Raw genomic sequence first — 13,099 nt, forward strand, 5'->3', positions numbered from 1 at the left:
ATGTCCAAATATTTTCTGGAAATATGTGTTTACATATGTGTGTGGTGTATGCATGCACATGTGTGTGCATGCATGTGCAAGCCAGAGGTCTATGTTGGCTATCTTCCTAAACACTCTCCTTTGGAGCATACTTACACTTTAAAAAAATTCTTTGTTTATTTGGCTTTCAAATTTAACTAGACATTCTGTGTTGTATCTATCTAGCAATCTAAATTGAATCTAATCAAATCCCCCACGGCCAGAAAACTCCAGAGTTCTCTATTGGTTTCCAAAGCAAGAGCTTGAAGAAGCTGTTGGGTTTCTAGCTTACAGTTAAGGGTTCAGTGGATGGTTTCTTTGTTCTTGTTGTTTTTGCAAATATTTGTTGTTTCTTACATAGTAGTAAATAATTCCAAGGGTAAATTCAGTAATCCGGAGTCACAAAATGACTTGTTCATTTAACTAGGTTAGTCAAGGACTATTGCTGTGACATGGTGGGATTCTGCTTAAAACGGAATCTGGAATGATGCCTGTGCAATTTCAAAGTTCAGTGGAATTACTAATATATGATACACAAGTGTCTCAAGTATATATGTATTCCATGTATTTTTTACATGTAAATGTTACACTCCATAGAAATCAAGTATCTTCCAATGACTCTACCTGATAACTTTACCTGCATTGTGCCAAGGGCTTCTCTTAATAAATAGAATTTTAGTGAAAGGCTGGCAAAATGATGCATTCAAGGACAATGAGAAACAGAGCTTAAAAGAATAACTAGGAGAGTGCTATTGTTCAGATAACTTTTTGAAAAGTTCAGCTGATGGGTATGGGGTGGGGAAGGTGAAAGGATCTGGGCAGTTCTGGTGGAGTTAATGCTTAAAAAGCACAAGTGACATTCAGAAGAAACAAGTTTCAAATAATCTGGGCAGGAGCTGTTGTGGTTAAGATCTGAAACAATCACCAGAATGCAGTGTTGAAGGCTGGCCCCTCAGGGCAGCAAAGTCAGAGATGGGCTCAGGAAAGAATTTGAATTTGTCCATTTATGGACTCGCAGCTTAATGGGCTATTGGGAGGTAGAAACTTCAGGAGGAAGCAGGTTGTATTAGTCAGGTTCTCCAAAGAAACTGAACCGGTAGAATGAATATATATGTATAGAGATTTATCAGCTTAGCTCACAGGATAGAGTCCAAGTAGTCCAACAATGGCTGCACCACACTGGAGAGGCTGAGAAGTCATAGTCACTCAGTCCACAAGCCTGGATGTCTCAGTAGTCCCAATCTGGCGCTGAAGGTCTGACAAATTCCAAAAGATCAGCTAGTCTTCAGCAAGACGAACTCACCAGCAAGAGAGAAGGCAAGCAGCAAGGAGCCAGGCGTTCTCTTCTGCTGTGACCTTTTATATGGGCTGCTATCAGAAGGTAACACCCACATTTAGGGTGTGTCTCCCAGCTTCAGATGATCCAGTTAAGAAGGTCTCTCTCATTTCAGTTAATCCCAGATCCAGTCAAGTTGACACCGAGGATTAGCCATCACACAGGTCACCAGAGATGTCTCTTTGAAAGAGGATATTTTGTTGCTGGCTCCTTCCTGTCTCTCATTTTCTGTTTTCTGCCTGCAGTGATATGAGCAACTTTGCTTCGCCATGTGCCCCTGCTATGATGCTCTGTCTTACTACAGGTCTTGAAACAACATGCTAAGGGACCAGGACTGCCACCTCTCAAACCATGAGCCCAAACAAACTTTCATCCTCAGGTTGATTTTTCTCAGGTATTTTGCCATAGCAAAATGCCAGCATACCTATCAACAAAAGTTAGACAGGCACTAACAGTCACTAACAATGTCTGGAACATACACAGCAACAAGAATCTGGGTGCGCGTGTGTGTATGTGTACATTAGCATATACAGTGAGGGGCCTCTGGTCATTCATTCCACATCTGGGGTGGCTCTGCTCTGGTCCTTTCCACTTGTACAAGTCCCCCAGTGTCCCCACGTGTACGAAATGCACTTGACAGATGTATGACCAATCAAAACATTTCCCAACACCAGCCACATAGGGACAGAAAGACAACAGCATGTCCATTCACTGCAAGAAAGTAACTTCAGGAGCACTCCCAGACCACAAGTTACAGGAGAGTAGGGGCTGTGTACTGTGTGCTGCTGTGTCCCAGCTCCAGGAGGGTGAGGCTGGAGCTGCTGACTGCTGTGAATTCAGCTCCAGGAATGGCCTCTACTTAGAAACTCAAGGACAGTAACAGCAATCAGGATATCCATATCCAAGTGAGGAAATTTACCATATTTTTTTGGTCACAGTGTTTTAAACTGAAGAGGCACTGTGACTCAATAGCACAGTCAATGGGGGAAACAAAACTGAGAGCTGACATCTCAATCCTGTTAGTGAAAACACTTATTTCTGAACACATACAAAAAAAATAGCATAAATGTGAATGGTAAATGCCTCCTAAGAAGGCAGTTCCTTCTAGCCAGGCACTATTCATAGGAAACAGGAATGAGAGTTTCTGAGGGGGTCGGGGGTTGCTATCAAAGGGAGCACAGAGAACGTCTGCTCTTGGAAGGATGGCTTTTTAAGCCCATTTGCACTTTCCAAAGTGACCTTCTTAATGCAAACACCCATCTGGGGAGCTGAAGAGAAGAATCCAGTCACAAAAGGAAACAAATAGTGTAAACCATAAAGGAAACAGCTGAAGTCGGTTTTCTGCACTACTCTAGATTAGCTATTTTCCAGTTTTAAGGGCCTGAAGCAAAAAGAACTGAAACAGCTATAAACAATGGATGCTTTGAAATAGGTTCTCTTTACATGTCATGCAAGAGGAGATGTACCATATGTCAGCAGTAAATAGCCACATGGAAGGTCAACTGGGAGTTGGAAGCATCTCTGGGGGAAGGGAGGAGGGGACTTTGCAATGTTCTGGCTTCGAGGGGTGGACACATTTATTTACTACACAACCTCTGCCCTCAGGGCATTTGCTAGTTAAACAACTGCGCTTGTTTGGACTGAAGTCAGCAGAGGGTTGTAGTAGGGTAGGTTTCCTGTGGGAAGAATGAGAGCACACAGTGCTAAGCGGGGAGCACAGTGATTGAGTAAACTTCTGAGGACAGCCACTGCCATCCTGCCTAAGGAGGGAAAAAGTGCTGGAGCTGAGAGGAGGCATGGTCTGTGGAGCCGAGCTGCTTTACCTGAGCTTAGAGGTTTAAATACCAGTGGATCCCTCCTGGCAATTGAATGCAAGTGTTAAAATCATGAGATGTGAGAAAGAAGAGTGGACAATAACAGCCACATTCTTTTCTGGGTCAGCCAATGGGACAAGAGAGGGGATGTCTTTGGGGGAAAAAAAGACCGGTCTTTCCTCTATCCTCAGTCATCTATCTCACCGCTTTAAGGAGAAAGAAGGGTAATGGAAAGCTTTTATCCCAAATCAGAAAACTGACTCCTGAGAGATTCACTTTCTCTTTGGAGCCAAGTTGGATTTGCTCACTGGGTAATTAGCAGAATGAGAAGAGCTCTGACCATCAGGATTCTTCTAGTACATTCTCATGCATCAAATGATGTCCAAGAACCCTGGAAGAATTTGGGACTTGGTCTCCAACAACAATTTATAGGCTGGAAAAATTTGACCAACTAAGAAAGGTCAATGTACTTTTAAAAAGTGTGCTAAAAATAGATAAATGCAAGAAAAAGAAAGGAAAACTGTGAGTATACAGTTTAACCAAGCTCACAACTTTGCATTTTCCAGGGTTTTTTTTTTTTGTTTGTTTGTTTTTTTTTTTAGTGAAAGAAACATTTTAGAAGAGGAAGGAGAAAGAACAAGATTGGCTAATGTGTTCTCAGGTAGGAGAAGACTTGAAAAAGCTAGAGTCAAAAACAAAACAAAAAAAGCCTTTTGAGAGAAACACAGGAGGGAGGGCTCACAGGAGAGAAGAGAAACAAGCATCTGAAAGGCTGTTGTCTCTGGCAAGTGCAAAGTTAAATGCAATTTTAGAAGAGAAGCAGAGACTTCTAAGACATTTGGTTGGAAGGCTTGAGGAGTGATCTTTGGTTAAGAAATTTCTGTTGTACCTCTAGTCTGTCTTAAAAGACGTTGCTGCAAAATTACACATACATCTTCATGATATTTGCTCGTTACTTTCTTTGTTAACCATGTCAACAATAATCACTGACAGGGGAAAAAGGAAAAGAAACTGTGTGTCTGCTGGCCTCTGTGTATGTGTGTCCTCACTGATGTGCTCCATGTAAAAATATTCTCTAGAAGCTGGGCAGTAATCAGTACTAACGCTACCACCAGGAGGATTTTCCTACAGAGATAGAAGCGTGTCTATTCTGAAGAGTAGAAGGACTTTACCTGTACAAATCTTGTGCTACATCATCCTCACTGATTGCATACCCCTGGGGACTCTCTGTGAAACTGAAGCCGGTGCCCACCTAAGGGGGAAGAAATGAGCAGGATAAGCATCAAGAAGCACATGTGCCTGGGAGGCTGTCAGATAGACCCTGCACTGTGAGGTACCTCTCTTAGATGCCAAAAGTCACCTTTCTGCCTTCAGATCTCCACCATCACCCCATATATCATTAGCCAACCTTCAAGGAGGACTCCTGGTCCCCCATCTGACACGAAACCCAGGTAAAACCCCATGCTACACTCAGGTATCCTGCTGTACCTCATGGGACCCTGCTGTTCCTCATGAGACTCTGCCCAGTGTTAGCATGGGAGTCACTTTTCCTGGTCTTGGCAGAGAATCGAAGAACCCAGAACTCCATCTCTAAAAGTTTGACTCTGTCCTGCCAAGGAGCTCTGTAGATTGTTGTCAAAAGATAGCTGCAGGCAGTTTTTTCCTCCTCCTTTTTACTTGTGAGGAACGTGGCTGTCATACCACTCCATCTTCAGTAGATAGGGAGTTTTATCAATAATTAAGACTAATTTAAACTAATAGTGCTTTATTCCTAGAACTTCAGAGATGCTTGAGTTATAAATCAAAAGGAGGGGCTATAGTGATACTGTGTCAATATTTTGTACAAAGAATGCACTTCCCACCACATGTAAATTTTTTTGCCTGAATACCCAAGTAGACACATGTCATTCCCTTCTACTTAGACATGTAGTTAAGACAAGGAGGGGTTTGCATGATAAATAAGGCGGAAGGACCAGCTTGTTGACCTTTCTCCTTCCTATTTGCTTCTTTTCTCTCTGAACTGTCTGCGCTGTGAGAGATGTTAGACTGTGGTAACAGGCGAAGATACCCCACGTCTGCAGAGGCTAACCCTCAGCCATGCTCCCATTTTGTGCCTTATTGAACCAATTTCAGAGAGCCTGATAACCTTTTGTGTCCTCAGATGAGGCATTCTGTTCCCCTTGGAAGGGAAAGACACCAAATTTGTCTCTTTATATCTAGAACTCCACAGGAAAGGTGAGGAATCCATTATTAAACAATAACCTGCGAGTCAGCCAACCCATACCATCACTGAAAAGTCACCCATCCCTCACCCTGGCAGTACAGTTCAATGGGCATCATATTTTATAGGACTGAAAATAAAGAAAGGAGAGGAGGGAACAAGGAAAACTAAATTAAGAAAGATTTTCATTTTATAGACTAAATTTTTGTATTGTTTTTGTTTTTTATATAGAATCTCACACTGTAGCCTGTGTTGGCATAGAACTCACTGTGATCCTCAGGCTAAACTTAGACTGAAGACGTTCAGGCCCTGGCCACTTAGTGCCAAAATCACAGATAAGTTCCATCATGTCTGTCTGCTCTCTTTATAAATTACATTTGAGGGGCTGGAGAGATGGTTAAGAGCACTGATATCTCTTGCTTAGGACCCAGGTTCAATTCCTAGCACCCACAGAACAACTAACAACCATCTAACAACTCCAGTTCCAGGGGATCCGACACCCTCTTCTGACCTCCAAGGGCATTTCACAGGACACAGGTGCCCTTACATATGTGCAGGCTATACACTCATATGGAAAAATTTAAATAAATAAAGTAGACATTTTAAAAATATTGTATTATTTTTATTTTATGTGTATGTGTGTATTGCCTGCATGTAGGTAAGTGCACCCGTGTCGTGCAATGCCCACAGAGGTTAGAAGAGGCTTTCAGGTCCCCTGGGACTGGAGTTAGGGAAAGTTGTTAGCTGCCATGTGGGTGCTGAGATTTGAACCTGGGTCTTCTGCAAGAACAGTGTTCTTAGCCACTAAGCCATCTCTTATTTTTTTATAAATTACATTTGATTCTACAGCTCTATTTTTGAAGATGCACAGTGATGCATTGCTTCATGATGGGGAGAAGTATGAGAAATGGACACTTAGGCAACTTTGATATTATGAGACCATCAGAGAGTGTACTTACACAAACCCAGATGGCATAGCCTGTTACACACTGCAGACATGTGGCCCCTTGCACCTAGGCTATAAACCTGTACAGCATGCTACTGTACTGAATACAACAAGCAGTTGTAATAGTGGGAAGTATCTGTGTATCTGAATACATGTAAGCATTGAAAAAATATAGGAAAAATACTATTAGTAGGAATATTTCAGCTCCATTGTAATCTTACGGAACCATCATTATATATGTGGCCTGTTGTTGCCCTTAGTTTAAAAAATAAAATAAAGGGCTGGAGAGATAGCTAAGCAGTTAAGAGCACTGGTTGCTCTTACAGAGTACCCAGGTTCAATTCCTAGCATGCACATGGTGGCTGACAACTGTCTGTAACTCCAGTTCCAGGGGATCCAATACTCTCTTCTGGCCTCCAGGGATATTGCACAACATGGGTGCCCTTAAATCTATGCAGGCAATACATATACAATAAAAATATAAATAAAATATTACAAAAATAAAAGACTGGCGAGGTCGGCACAGTGTAGTGTGGTACTCACCGGGTTGTCGATGTAAAGCATGGAAAGGGTAGCAGTCCAAGGGAATTCTCTGGTGCGAACTATTCAAACAGAGAAAGGATCTGAGAACGAGTTGCTAACAAATCTGTCCAGGTACAGCGTCCTTGGTCAGGAGCCCAGCATACTCACCTGCCCCCTCACCATCACTGGGCCTGGCCTCTGCCACTGCATCAGACTCTCAGCAGGAGACCAGGTCACCTTCACTCTATTCACCTCTCTGCTCTTGTACATGTGCCCAACCAGGTGGAATCTATAGCTAAGATGAAGCATGAAGAACCTACATGATAGCACCAGTCTGACCTATGCTATAACTCACTCCTTCACCCAGGCCCCTTGAATTGTCTTCCACCGCCCAAAGCTGAGGAAAACAACAGCGTCAACAGAACTGACACATAAACTTTTACACTGGGTCACAAATGGGTTCATACTCTGAATGTTGACCCAGGGAAAGTAAACAATCTCCCCCAAATGACACAGTGAGATGGAGACAGGCCTGGGATGCAGCCAGGTGCTGCCCTTTCTCCTGTCCCTTTCTCCCTCCACCCCACTCACAGCATCTTGCTTTCAAGGCTTCAGATGGTGTCAGTGATGGAATCATAAAGTGTTCCGTTCCTGTAGGTAATGAGGGATATAATTCTCCCATTAGGCCCGTACAAGCGGGCTTACCCAAATAGTAATAAATATCAACTGTTTTTGTAAGCCAAGAATGCTTGAGTCATCAGTGGGCTTCCAGAAAATAGCTTAGACCCTTTCACCCACATTTGAAGGGAGAAAGTAGGCCAGGCAGGACACTGACCACGTGGCTCCTCCTTCTGGACAGACGTTGCCACAAAGTTGTGTTTTTATAATCTGGAAGTAGTAAGCTACTCCTAGTGGCTCCATGTTTAAATTAGTTTGGAGCAGGTACAGGTCAAAAAGAAGGGGGCATAAAGGGAGCAGTCCAAGTCATACTTACCAGTCATGTTTTTTTCGATAACATAAGGCCCATGTTCCACAAAGAGTCCAAACATGGATGAACCTCCAGGCCCACCCTGAAGCCAGAGGACTACTGGGGCATTCTCTCGCTGTATCTGGAGAGAACAGAAAATCTAGTGAGCAGAAAAATCACCAAGATTGCAGCGTACCACCAAGTAAACACTAAAGCCTTTGTCTTCCAAAATCTTCATCCCATCCCAGAAAACGTCCGGCCTCCAAGAACCCCACTCCACTCTAAGTAAAGGTCAGGCGCCATTGGTGTCTGTCCCCAATTCTGTTGTCTTGTTTTGGACTTGGCAGCACACAGAAAACTCCTTGCTGACAGGAGGTGTACCTGTGCAGGTTATCCCAGAAAACGTCCGGCCTCCAAGAACCCCACTGCACTCTAAGTAAAGGTCAGGCGCCTTTCATTGTTTGGAATTGGTATCTGTCCCCAATTCTGTTGTCTTGTTTTGTGCTTGGCAGCACACAGAAAACTCCTTGCTGACAGGAGGTGTACCTGTGCAGGTCCTGGACATCAGCGCACTGCCTGGGTCGTGACTGCATCTTTATCTGCTTAAACTTTTGAGGATTTTTCAACTTAAGCTGCATATTCCCAAAAGGAACATGATAAAGAAGCCATTTCCATTTCCCTCAGTGGCAGTCCCCCCCCCTTGACTGAGAGTCCAAATGGCCTTTGTGATCTCACTAATGTATTCACAGAGCAACTTCATTCACTATAGAGGAAACAGATGTAGAGAGGCTGGGGATAACAACAAACCCTAAAGGAGACACACATTGTTTAGGAGATGTGAAAGATGAGAATTAGAGAGGGTCACTAGCAGAACTCGGAAAATCAGATACTGGTGGGATCACCAATACCATCACCCCTAGGTTTGAGGAGGTTTTGCCCCTTTGGTCAGCATGTATTTACTGACCACCTAAGAAGTGAGCCAAGCACCTTGGAGAACAGACAGGGAGAGACTCCCTATTTTTTTTGGAGTTTACAAGTTCATGGGGAACAAGAAAATAACAAACGAAAAACCAAATCCAGTGAGCAAAGAGCGTTAAAGATGCTCACTGAAGACTGAAGGAGTGAAGCAGGGATGGGGGGTGTGGGTGCAAAGCTGTGGACTGAAGGACATAGCCAGGGAAGGCTATGAATGGAAACACGCAGGACAGGGAGAAGAAGGCCCCTTTGAGTTTTCTACAGCCTGGGGGAAGTGCTCCTGGTCCACCCAGTTCAGAGCAGGACTAACAGTAACCTCTTTGACCTCTTGGCCATCTGCAATGTTCTGTCCTCCAGGCATAGCAAGGGAACCAAATAACTCCTGTCCCTTCCTGCTTGGCTTGGTGTCAATGTCGTTGACGTCCAGGACAATATGAGGAGGCTGTAGTGAGAGTCTAGACTAACTTATGAGACATGACTGAGAGCCATAATCAAGCGCCTGGGGGAAGACCTGCTGAGACTGGTATATGGGGACTTGACTTTCCTACCCACCCAACATCTGGCACAGGTTCCCTCAGGTTCCTGGAAGGCATGCTGAGTTCTCCTGAGGACAGCTATGGTCTGCAGAATAGCCTTGCCATCATGAGGGCCACCTCTTAATCCACTCCAAGTGTCAAGAGATTAAGTGATATAACTAAATCCCTTGGACCAATGTCTAAAGTGCACTCAGGCACAGTAATTGTAAATAGCTATTATAAAGAAAGCAGGTAGAAACTGTCCTGGCCCGGAGTGAGGGTGGGCCTTCAGTCAGCAGGGCTGGAGGCACAATCAGCACAGTTATCGTGAGATGTGCACCCCCTCTCCAGATGCAAGCCTAGGCTTTGCTGTTCCCAGCTGGGTGACCTTGGACAAGATGGTCTAAATAATATGGACCTCAGTTTCCACACCTGTAAAATGGGGATTGATGCAGTTATCTACAACAAATGGTTGATGGGAGGATTGAATGAATCGTTTCCCCAAAATACTGACAAGTAGCTATGTGTTCTGTCAATGTCAGCCACTACTGTAATAGAAATTTAGAGGTAATCTGTGTGCAAAGCATCTGTTAATGGAAGAATAGGAGGGTGCTCTGCTTGGTGGCTTTTCCTTGCTCCTTCGGCCCCCATTTCCGGTTCATTTTTTACTACTTCATCTTCCTGTCTCCAATGCTGACATGCCAGGAACAAGTCAAGTGGATGGAGGTCTTGTCCTTTATGTCAAAGCAGGAAACATTAAAATTAAGACAATGTTTCTGGGTTGCAGTGAGGAAGCAGAGTAAGCCCTAGAGCTGGGAGCTGGGCAGGCTGCAGCTCTAAGTGGCCCCATAGCAGCCACGGTGTCCCTGTCCTCTGCTTCTTCCAGCCTCAGCTTCCTCGCCTGTCTAATGGCCATAGACGCATCACTGAGTGCTCTGATGAGAAAAAAAAAAAATCTATGTGAAATGATGCTGCAAACCCTGCCTGAAGCCACTGTGTTTCTTGCTTAGATATCTGTTTACCTCCTCCTAGAGCCTCTGCCACTTACCAGATCGACCTTGTGTTTGTATTCATTCAAAGGTAGGAGTCAATTCCACATTGCAAAAGGTAGAAAACCACAGGGCAGGAAGGAGGTCATTCCTGCTCTTTCCAGCCTCCTAGGAAAGTGAGGTGCTGGGGTGCACTGATTGCAGAGCATATCTAGCCCCTGTGGTGCCCCTAACATCAATGTGAACCCAAGGCCACCAAGTATAACAACATGTCAGTGGTCCTCAAGATTGATCCTACATTAAAATAATGTGGAAATCTCTTTTAAAATACTTCTGCCTTGGCTCATGCCCCAGCAATTGAAATTCCCCTAGGCTGGAGTGGGGTAGCACCCTCAGCTGCTCCTAGAAACTTCCAGATGTTTCCTAGGTGCAATCAGGGAGGGGAATGGCAAAATGACAGGAAGCCTGCCTTCTTGGCTGACCCAGACGACTAGCCTCTTCTCATCCCCTCTCCTCTCCTGCCTTCCTGTGACCTGGCAGGATGAAACTTAACTCTGGACTCTCAGAAAAAGAGCCTGGCCCTGAGAGGCCACAGTACCAAGTAAAGCCAAACACTGTGGTGCCAAACAGGGTTCTTATGCAGCTCTGAAGCATGGGCCCCTGCATTCTCGGAATGCTGGAGTAATAAGAGCTAGCACACTGCCAACCTCAGCTGACCTGCTTCAGGTGCACTTCCTAAAGGAGTTGAATGAGCTTAACAGCCCTTGAAGCTGCTTGTTTTTAAAGAAAACCCCACTCCATGTATCTTTCCACTTCAAGGAGCCAACCAGCCTGTGAATTAATGCCACCATCTTATCTGCAGTGAGATGCCTAAATCAGTTGCTGGAGTGCTAAAGTGTTCACCCTTGATGCGGCATGTGGCACCCTTCTGTGATGTAGCATGGCATCATGTTGTCGTGACAGACGATATTTATTATGACCACACTAATGATGTGAGGTTCTTATAGATGATCTGAAAGTGATGTATTGAACTCTCATTTGTGAGGATGAAGCCCTTCTTCACTTGGGAAACAGAGGTAAGTGGAGACATTCTAAACAAACCACACTGCGCAACTGTGGTGGTTTAATGACAATGTCCCCCATAGGCTTCAAGTATTTGAATACTTGACTCCAGTTGGTAGAACTGTTTGCAGAGGTCTAGGAGCTTTGGTCTTGCTGGAGGAAGCACATTGTTGGGAGTGGCCTTTAAGAGTTCATAGCCTTGCTCATTTCCAGTTTCTCTCAGGCTTCCTGTGTCTGCTAGAAGATATAAGAGCTCCGCTTTCTACTCTGGCACCTTTCCACGCCACCCCAGCCTTGATGGAGTTTTATCCCTCTGGAACCATGAACCCAATAAACTTCCCTCTATAAGTTGCCTTGGTCATGGTGTTTTATCAGAGCCACAAAATGTAACTAATGCAACACCTTAGTAGCCAACGAAGTAAGAAACACTTGCTTTGATAAGTTTATGGTGAAAATGAATTCAGAACTTTGAAAATATTAATCTCACTAAAGCTAGGGTTCAAGAATAATGAAACTAGACAGTATAATTTGTTTTAAAAGCTTTAAAATTCTTCCTCTTTCATATTTCAAATAGAGCACTTATTCTTTATTTTTAAATTTTTATTACATTTATTTATTATTTGCATAGCACACTAGTGGAGTTCAGAGGACAACATGTGGAAGTCAGTTCTCTCCTTCCACAGTGAGGGGACCAGGGATCAAATTCAGGTCCTCGTGCTTGGCAGCTAGGGCCCTTACATACTGAGTCATCTCACTGGCCCTAGAGAACATACTCTCAACTAACATTTCTTTTTCAATGAACTTTCACAACCCTTCTGTCCTCACCAGTCTTATTTCCTAAAGTTGATAATGGAGAAGTTTGTTTACTCTACAGATTTTTCCCTATACCCTGTACACACGGCCATGCGCATATTTATCTTATGGATGTTATATATGCTAGAACTAGACTGCCAGAACTGGAATTCACTGTACTGTTTTACAGTGTGTGTCCTTGCACAATTAACTTCTCTGTGTCTCAACGCCCTCTGTTTGGGAATACAGACAATGGTAATTTCAGTCTTGTAAGGTTGTTAATGCCTAAGTGAGCGATAGGTACATTCTTAGCAGCGAGAGCCGTGCTGGTGTATCTTTTAAAGTGTCAGTCTTGATTGTATTCTGGTGTGTGGGAAGATAGTAATCGGTAGCCACATAAATAGACAGATGGGCAGAGGAACAGAAGATTGAAGAGCTTTGGAGGAGGTTGTTTTGAGGAGGTTTTCAACTGTTTTTGACTGAACCTGATACGTGAGTATTAGTATTCCCCCACTGGCAACCTGCTATCTATTTGATTAAGAAGAAAATAAAATCTCTATGAGTGAGTTATGGTTCTGAGTCCTAGAACAGAAACTGATGAACACAGAGAGGGAACAAGGACATTCTAAGGAACAAGAGAACCCTGAATCATTAAGCAAGAGAGCAAAAGAAGGCAGCGAACACACAAAGGATGGGCCCACAAACCTGGGCGCTGCACTGCTGAAGAAGGAACAACCAGGCAGCTAAGTGTGCACCTGTGATCTCAAGACTAGGGAGGTGGAGGCAGGAGGATTGAGTGCTGAAGACCAGCCTGGGCTACGCAGTGAGATCCTGTCAAAAACAAGAAAGGAAGGAAAGAAGGAAAGAATGAAAAGTAAAAGAGAAGAGGGAAAGTAAAGGGAGAAAGGGAGGGGAAGGGGGAAGGGAGGGGAGGGGAGGGGA

General features: G+C 44.1%; 1 protein-coding gene across 1 annotated transcript in view; it reads right to left on the bottom strand.

Moving 5' to 3' along the window:
* The window catches only part of Cpvl (carboxypeptidase vitellogenic like), a 109,402-nt gene that overhangs the window by 77,701 nt on the left and 18,602 nt on the right, over positions 1-13,099 (bottom strand). Inside the window, exons 4-6 of the mRNA XM_008841527.2 lie at positions 7,852-7,966; positions 6,879-6,937; positions 4,341-4,420 (exon numbers count right to left, since the gene is read on the bottom strand). Of these exons, the coding sequence (XP_008839749.2) occupies positions 4,341-4,420; positions 6,879-6,937; positions 7,852-7,966 (254 nt within the window). The remainder of the gene's footprint in view (positions 1-4,340; positions 4,421-6,878; positions 6,938-7,851; positions 7,967-13,099) is intronic.

Source organism: Nannospalax galili, unplaced genomic scaffold (assembly GCF_000622305.1).
Source record: "Nannospalax galili isolate Female #2095 unplaced genomic scaffold, S.galili_v1.0 scaffold158, whole genome shotgun sequence".
NCBI classification, from domain to species: Eukaryota; Metazoa; Chordata; class Mammalia; order Rodentia; family Spalacidae; genus Nannospalax; species Nannospalax galili.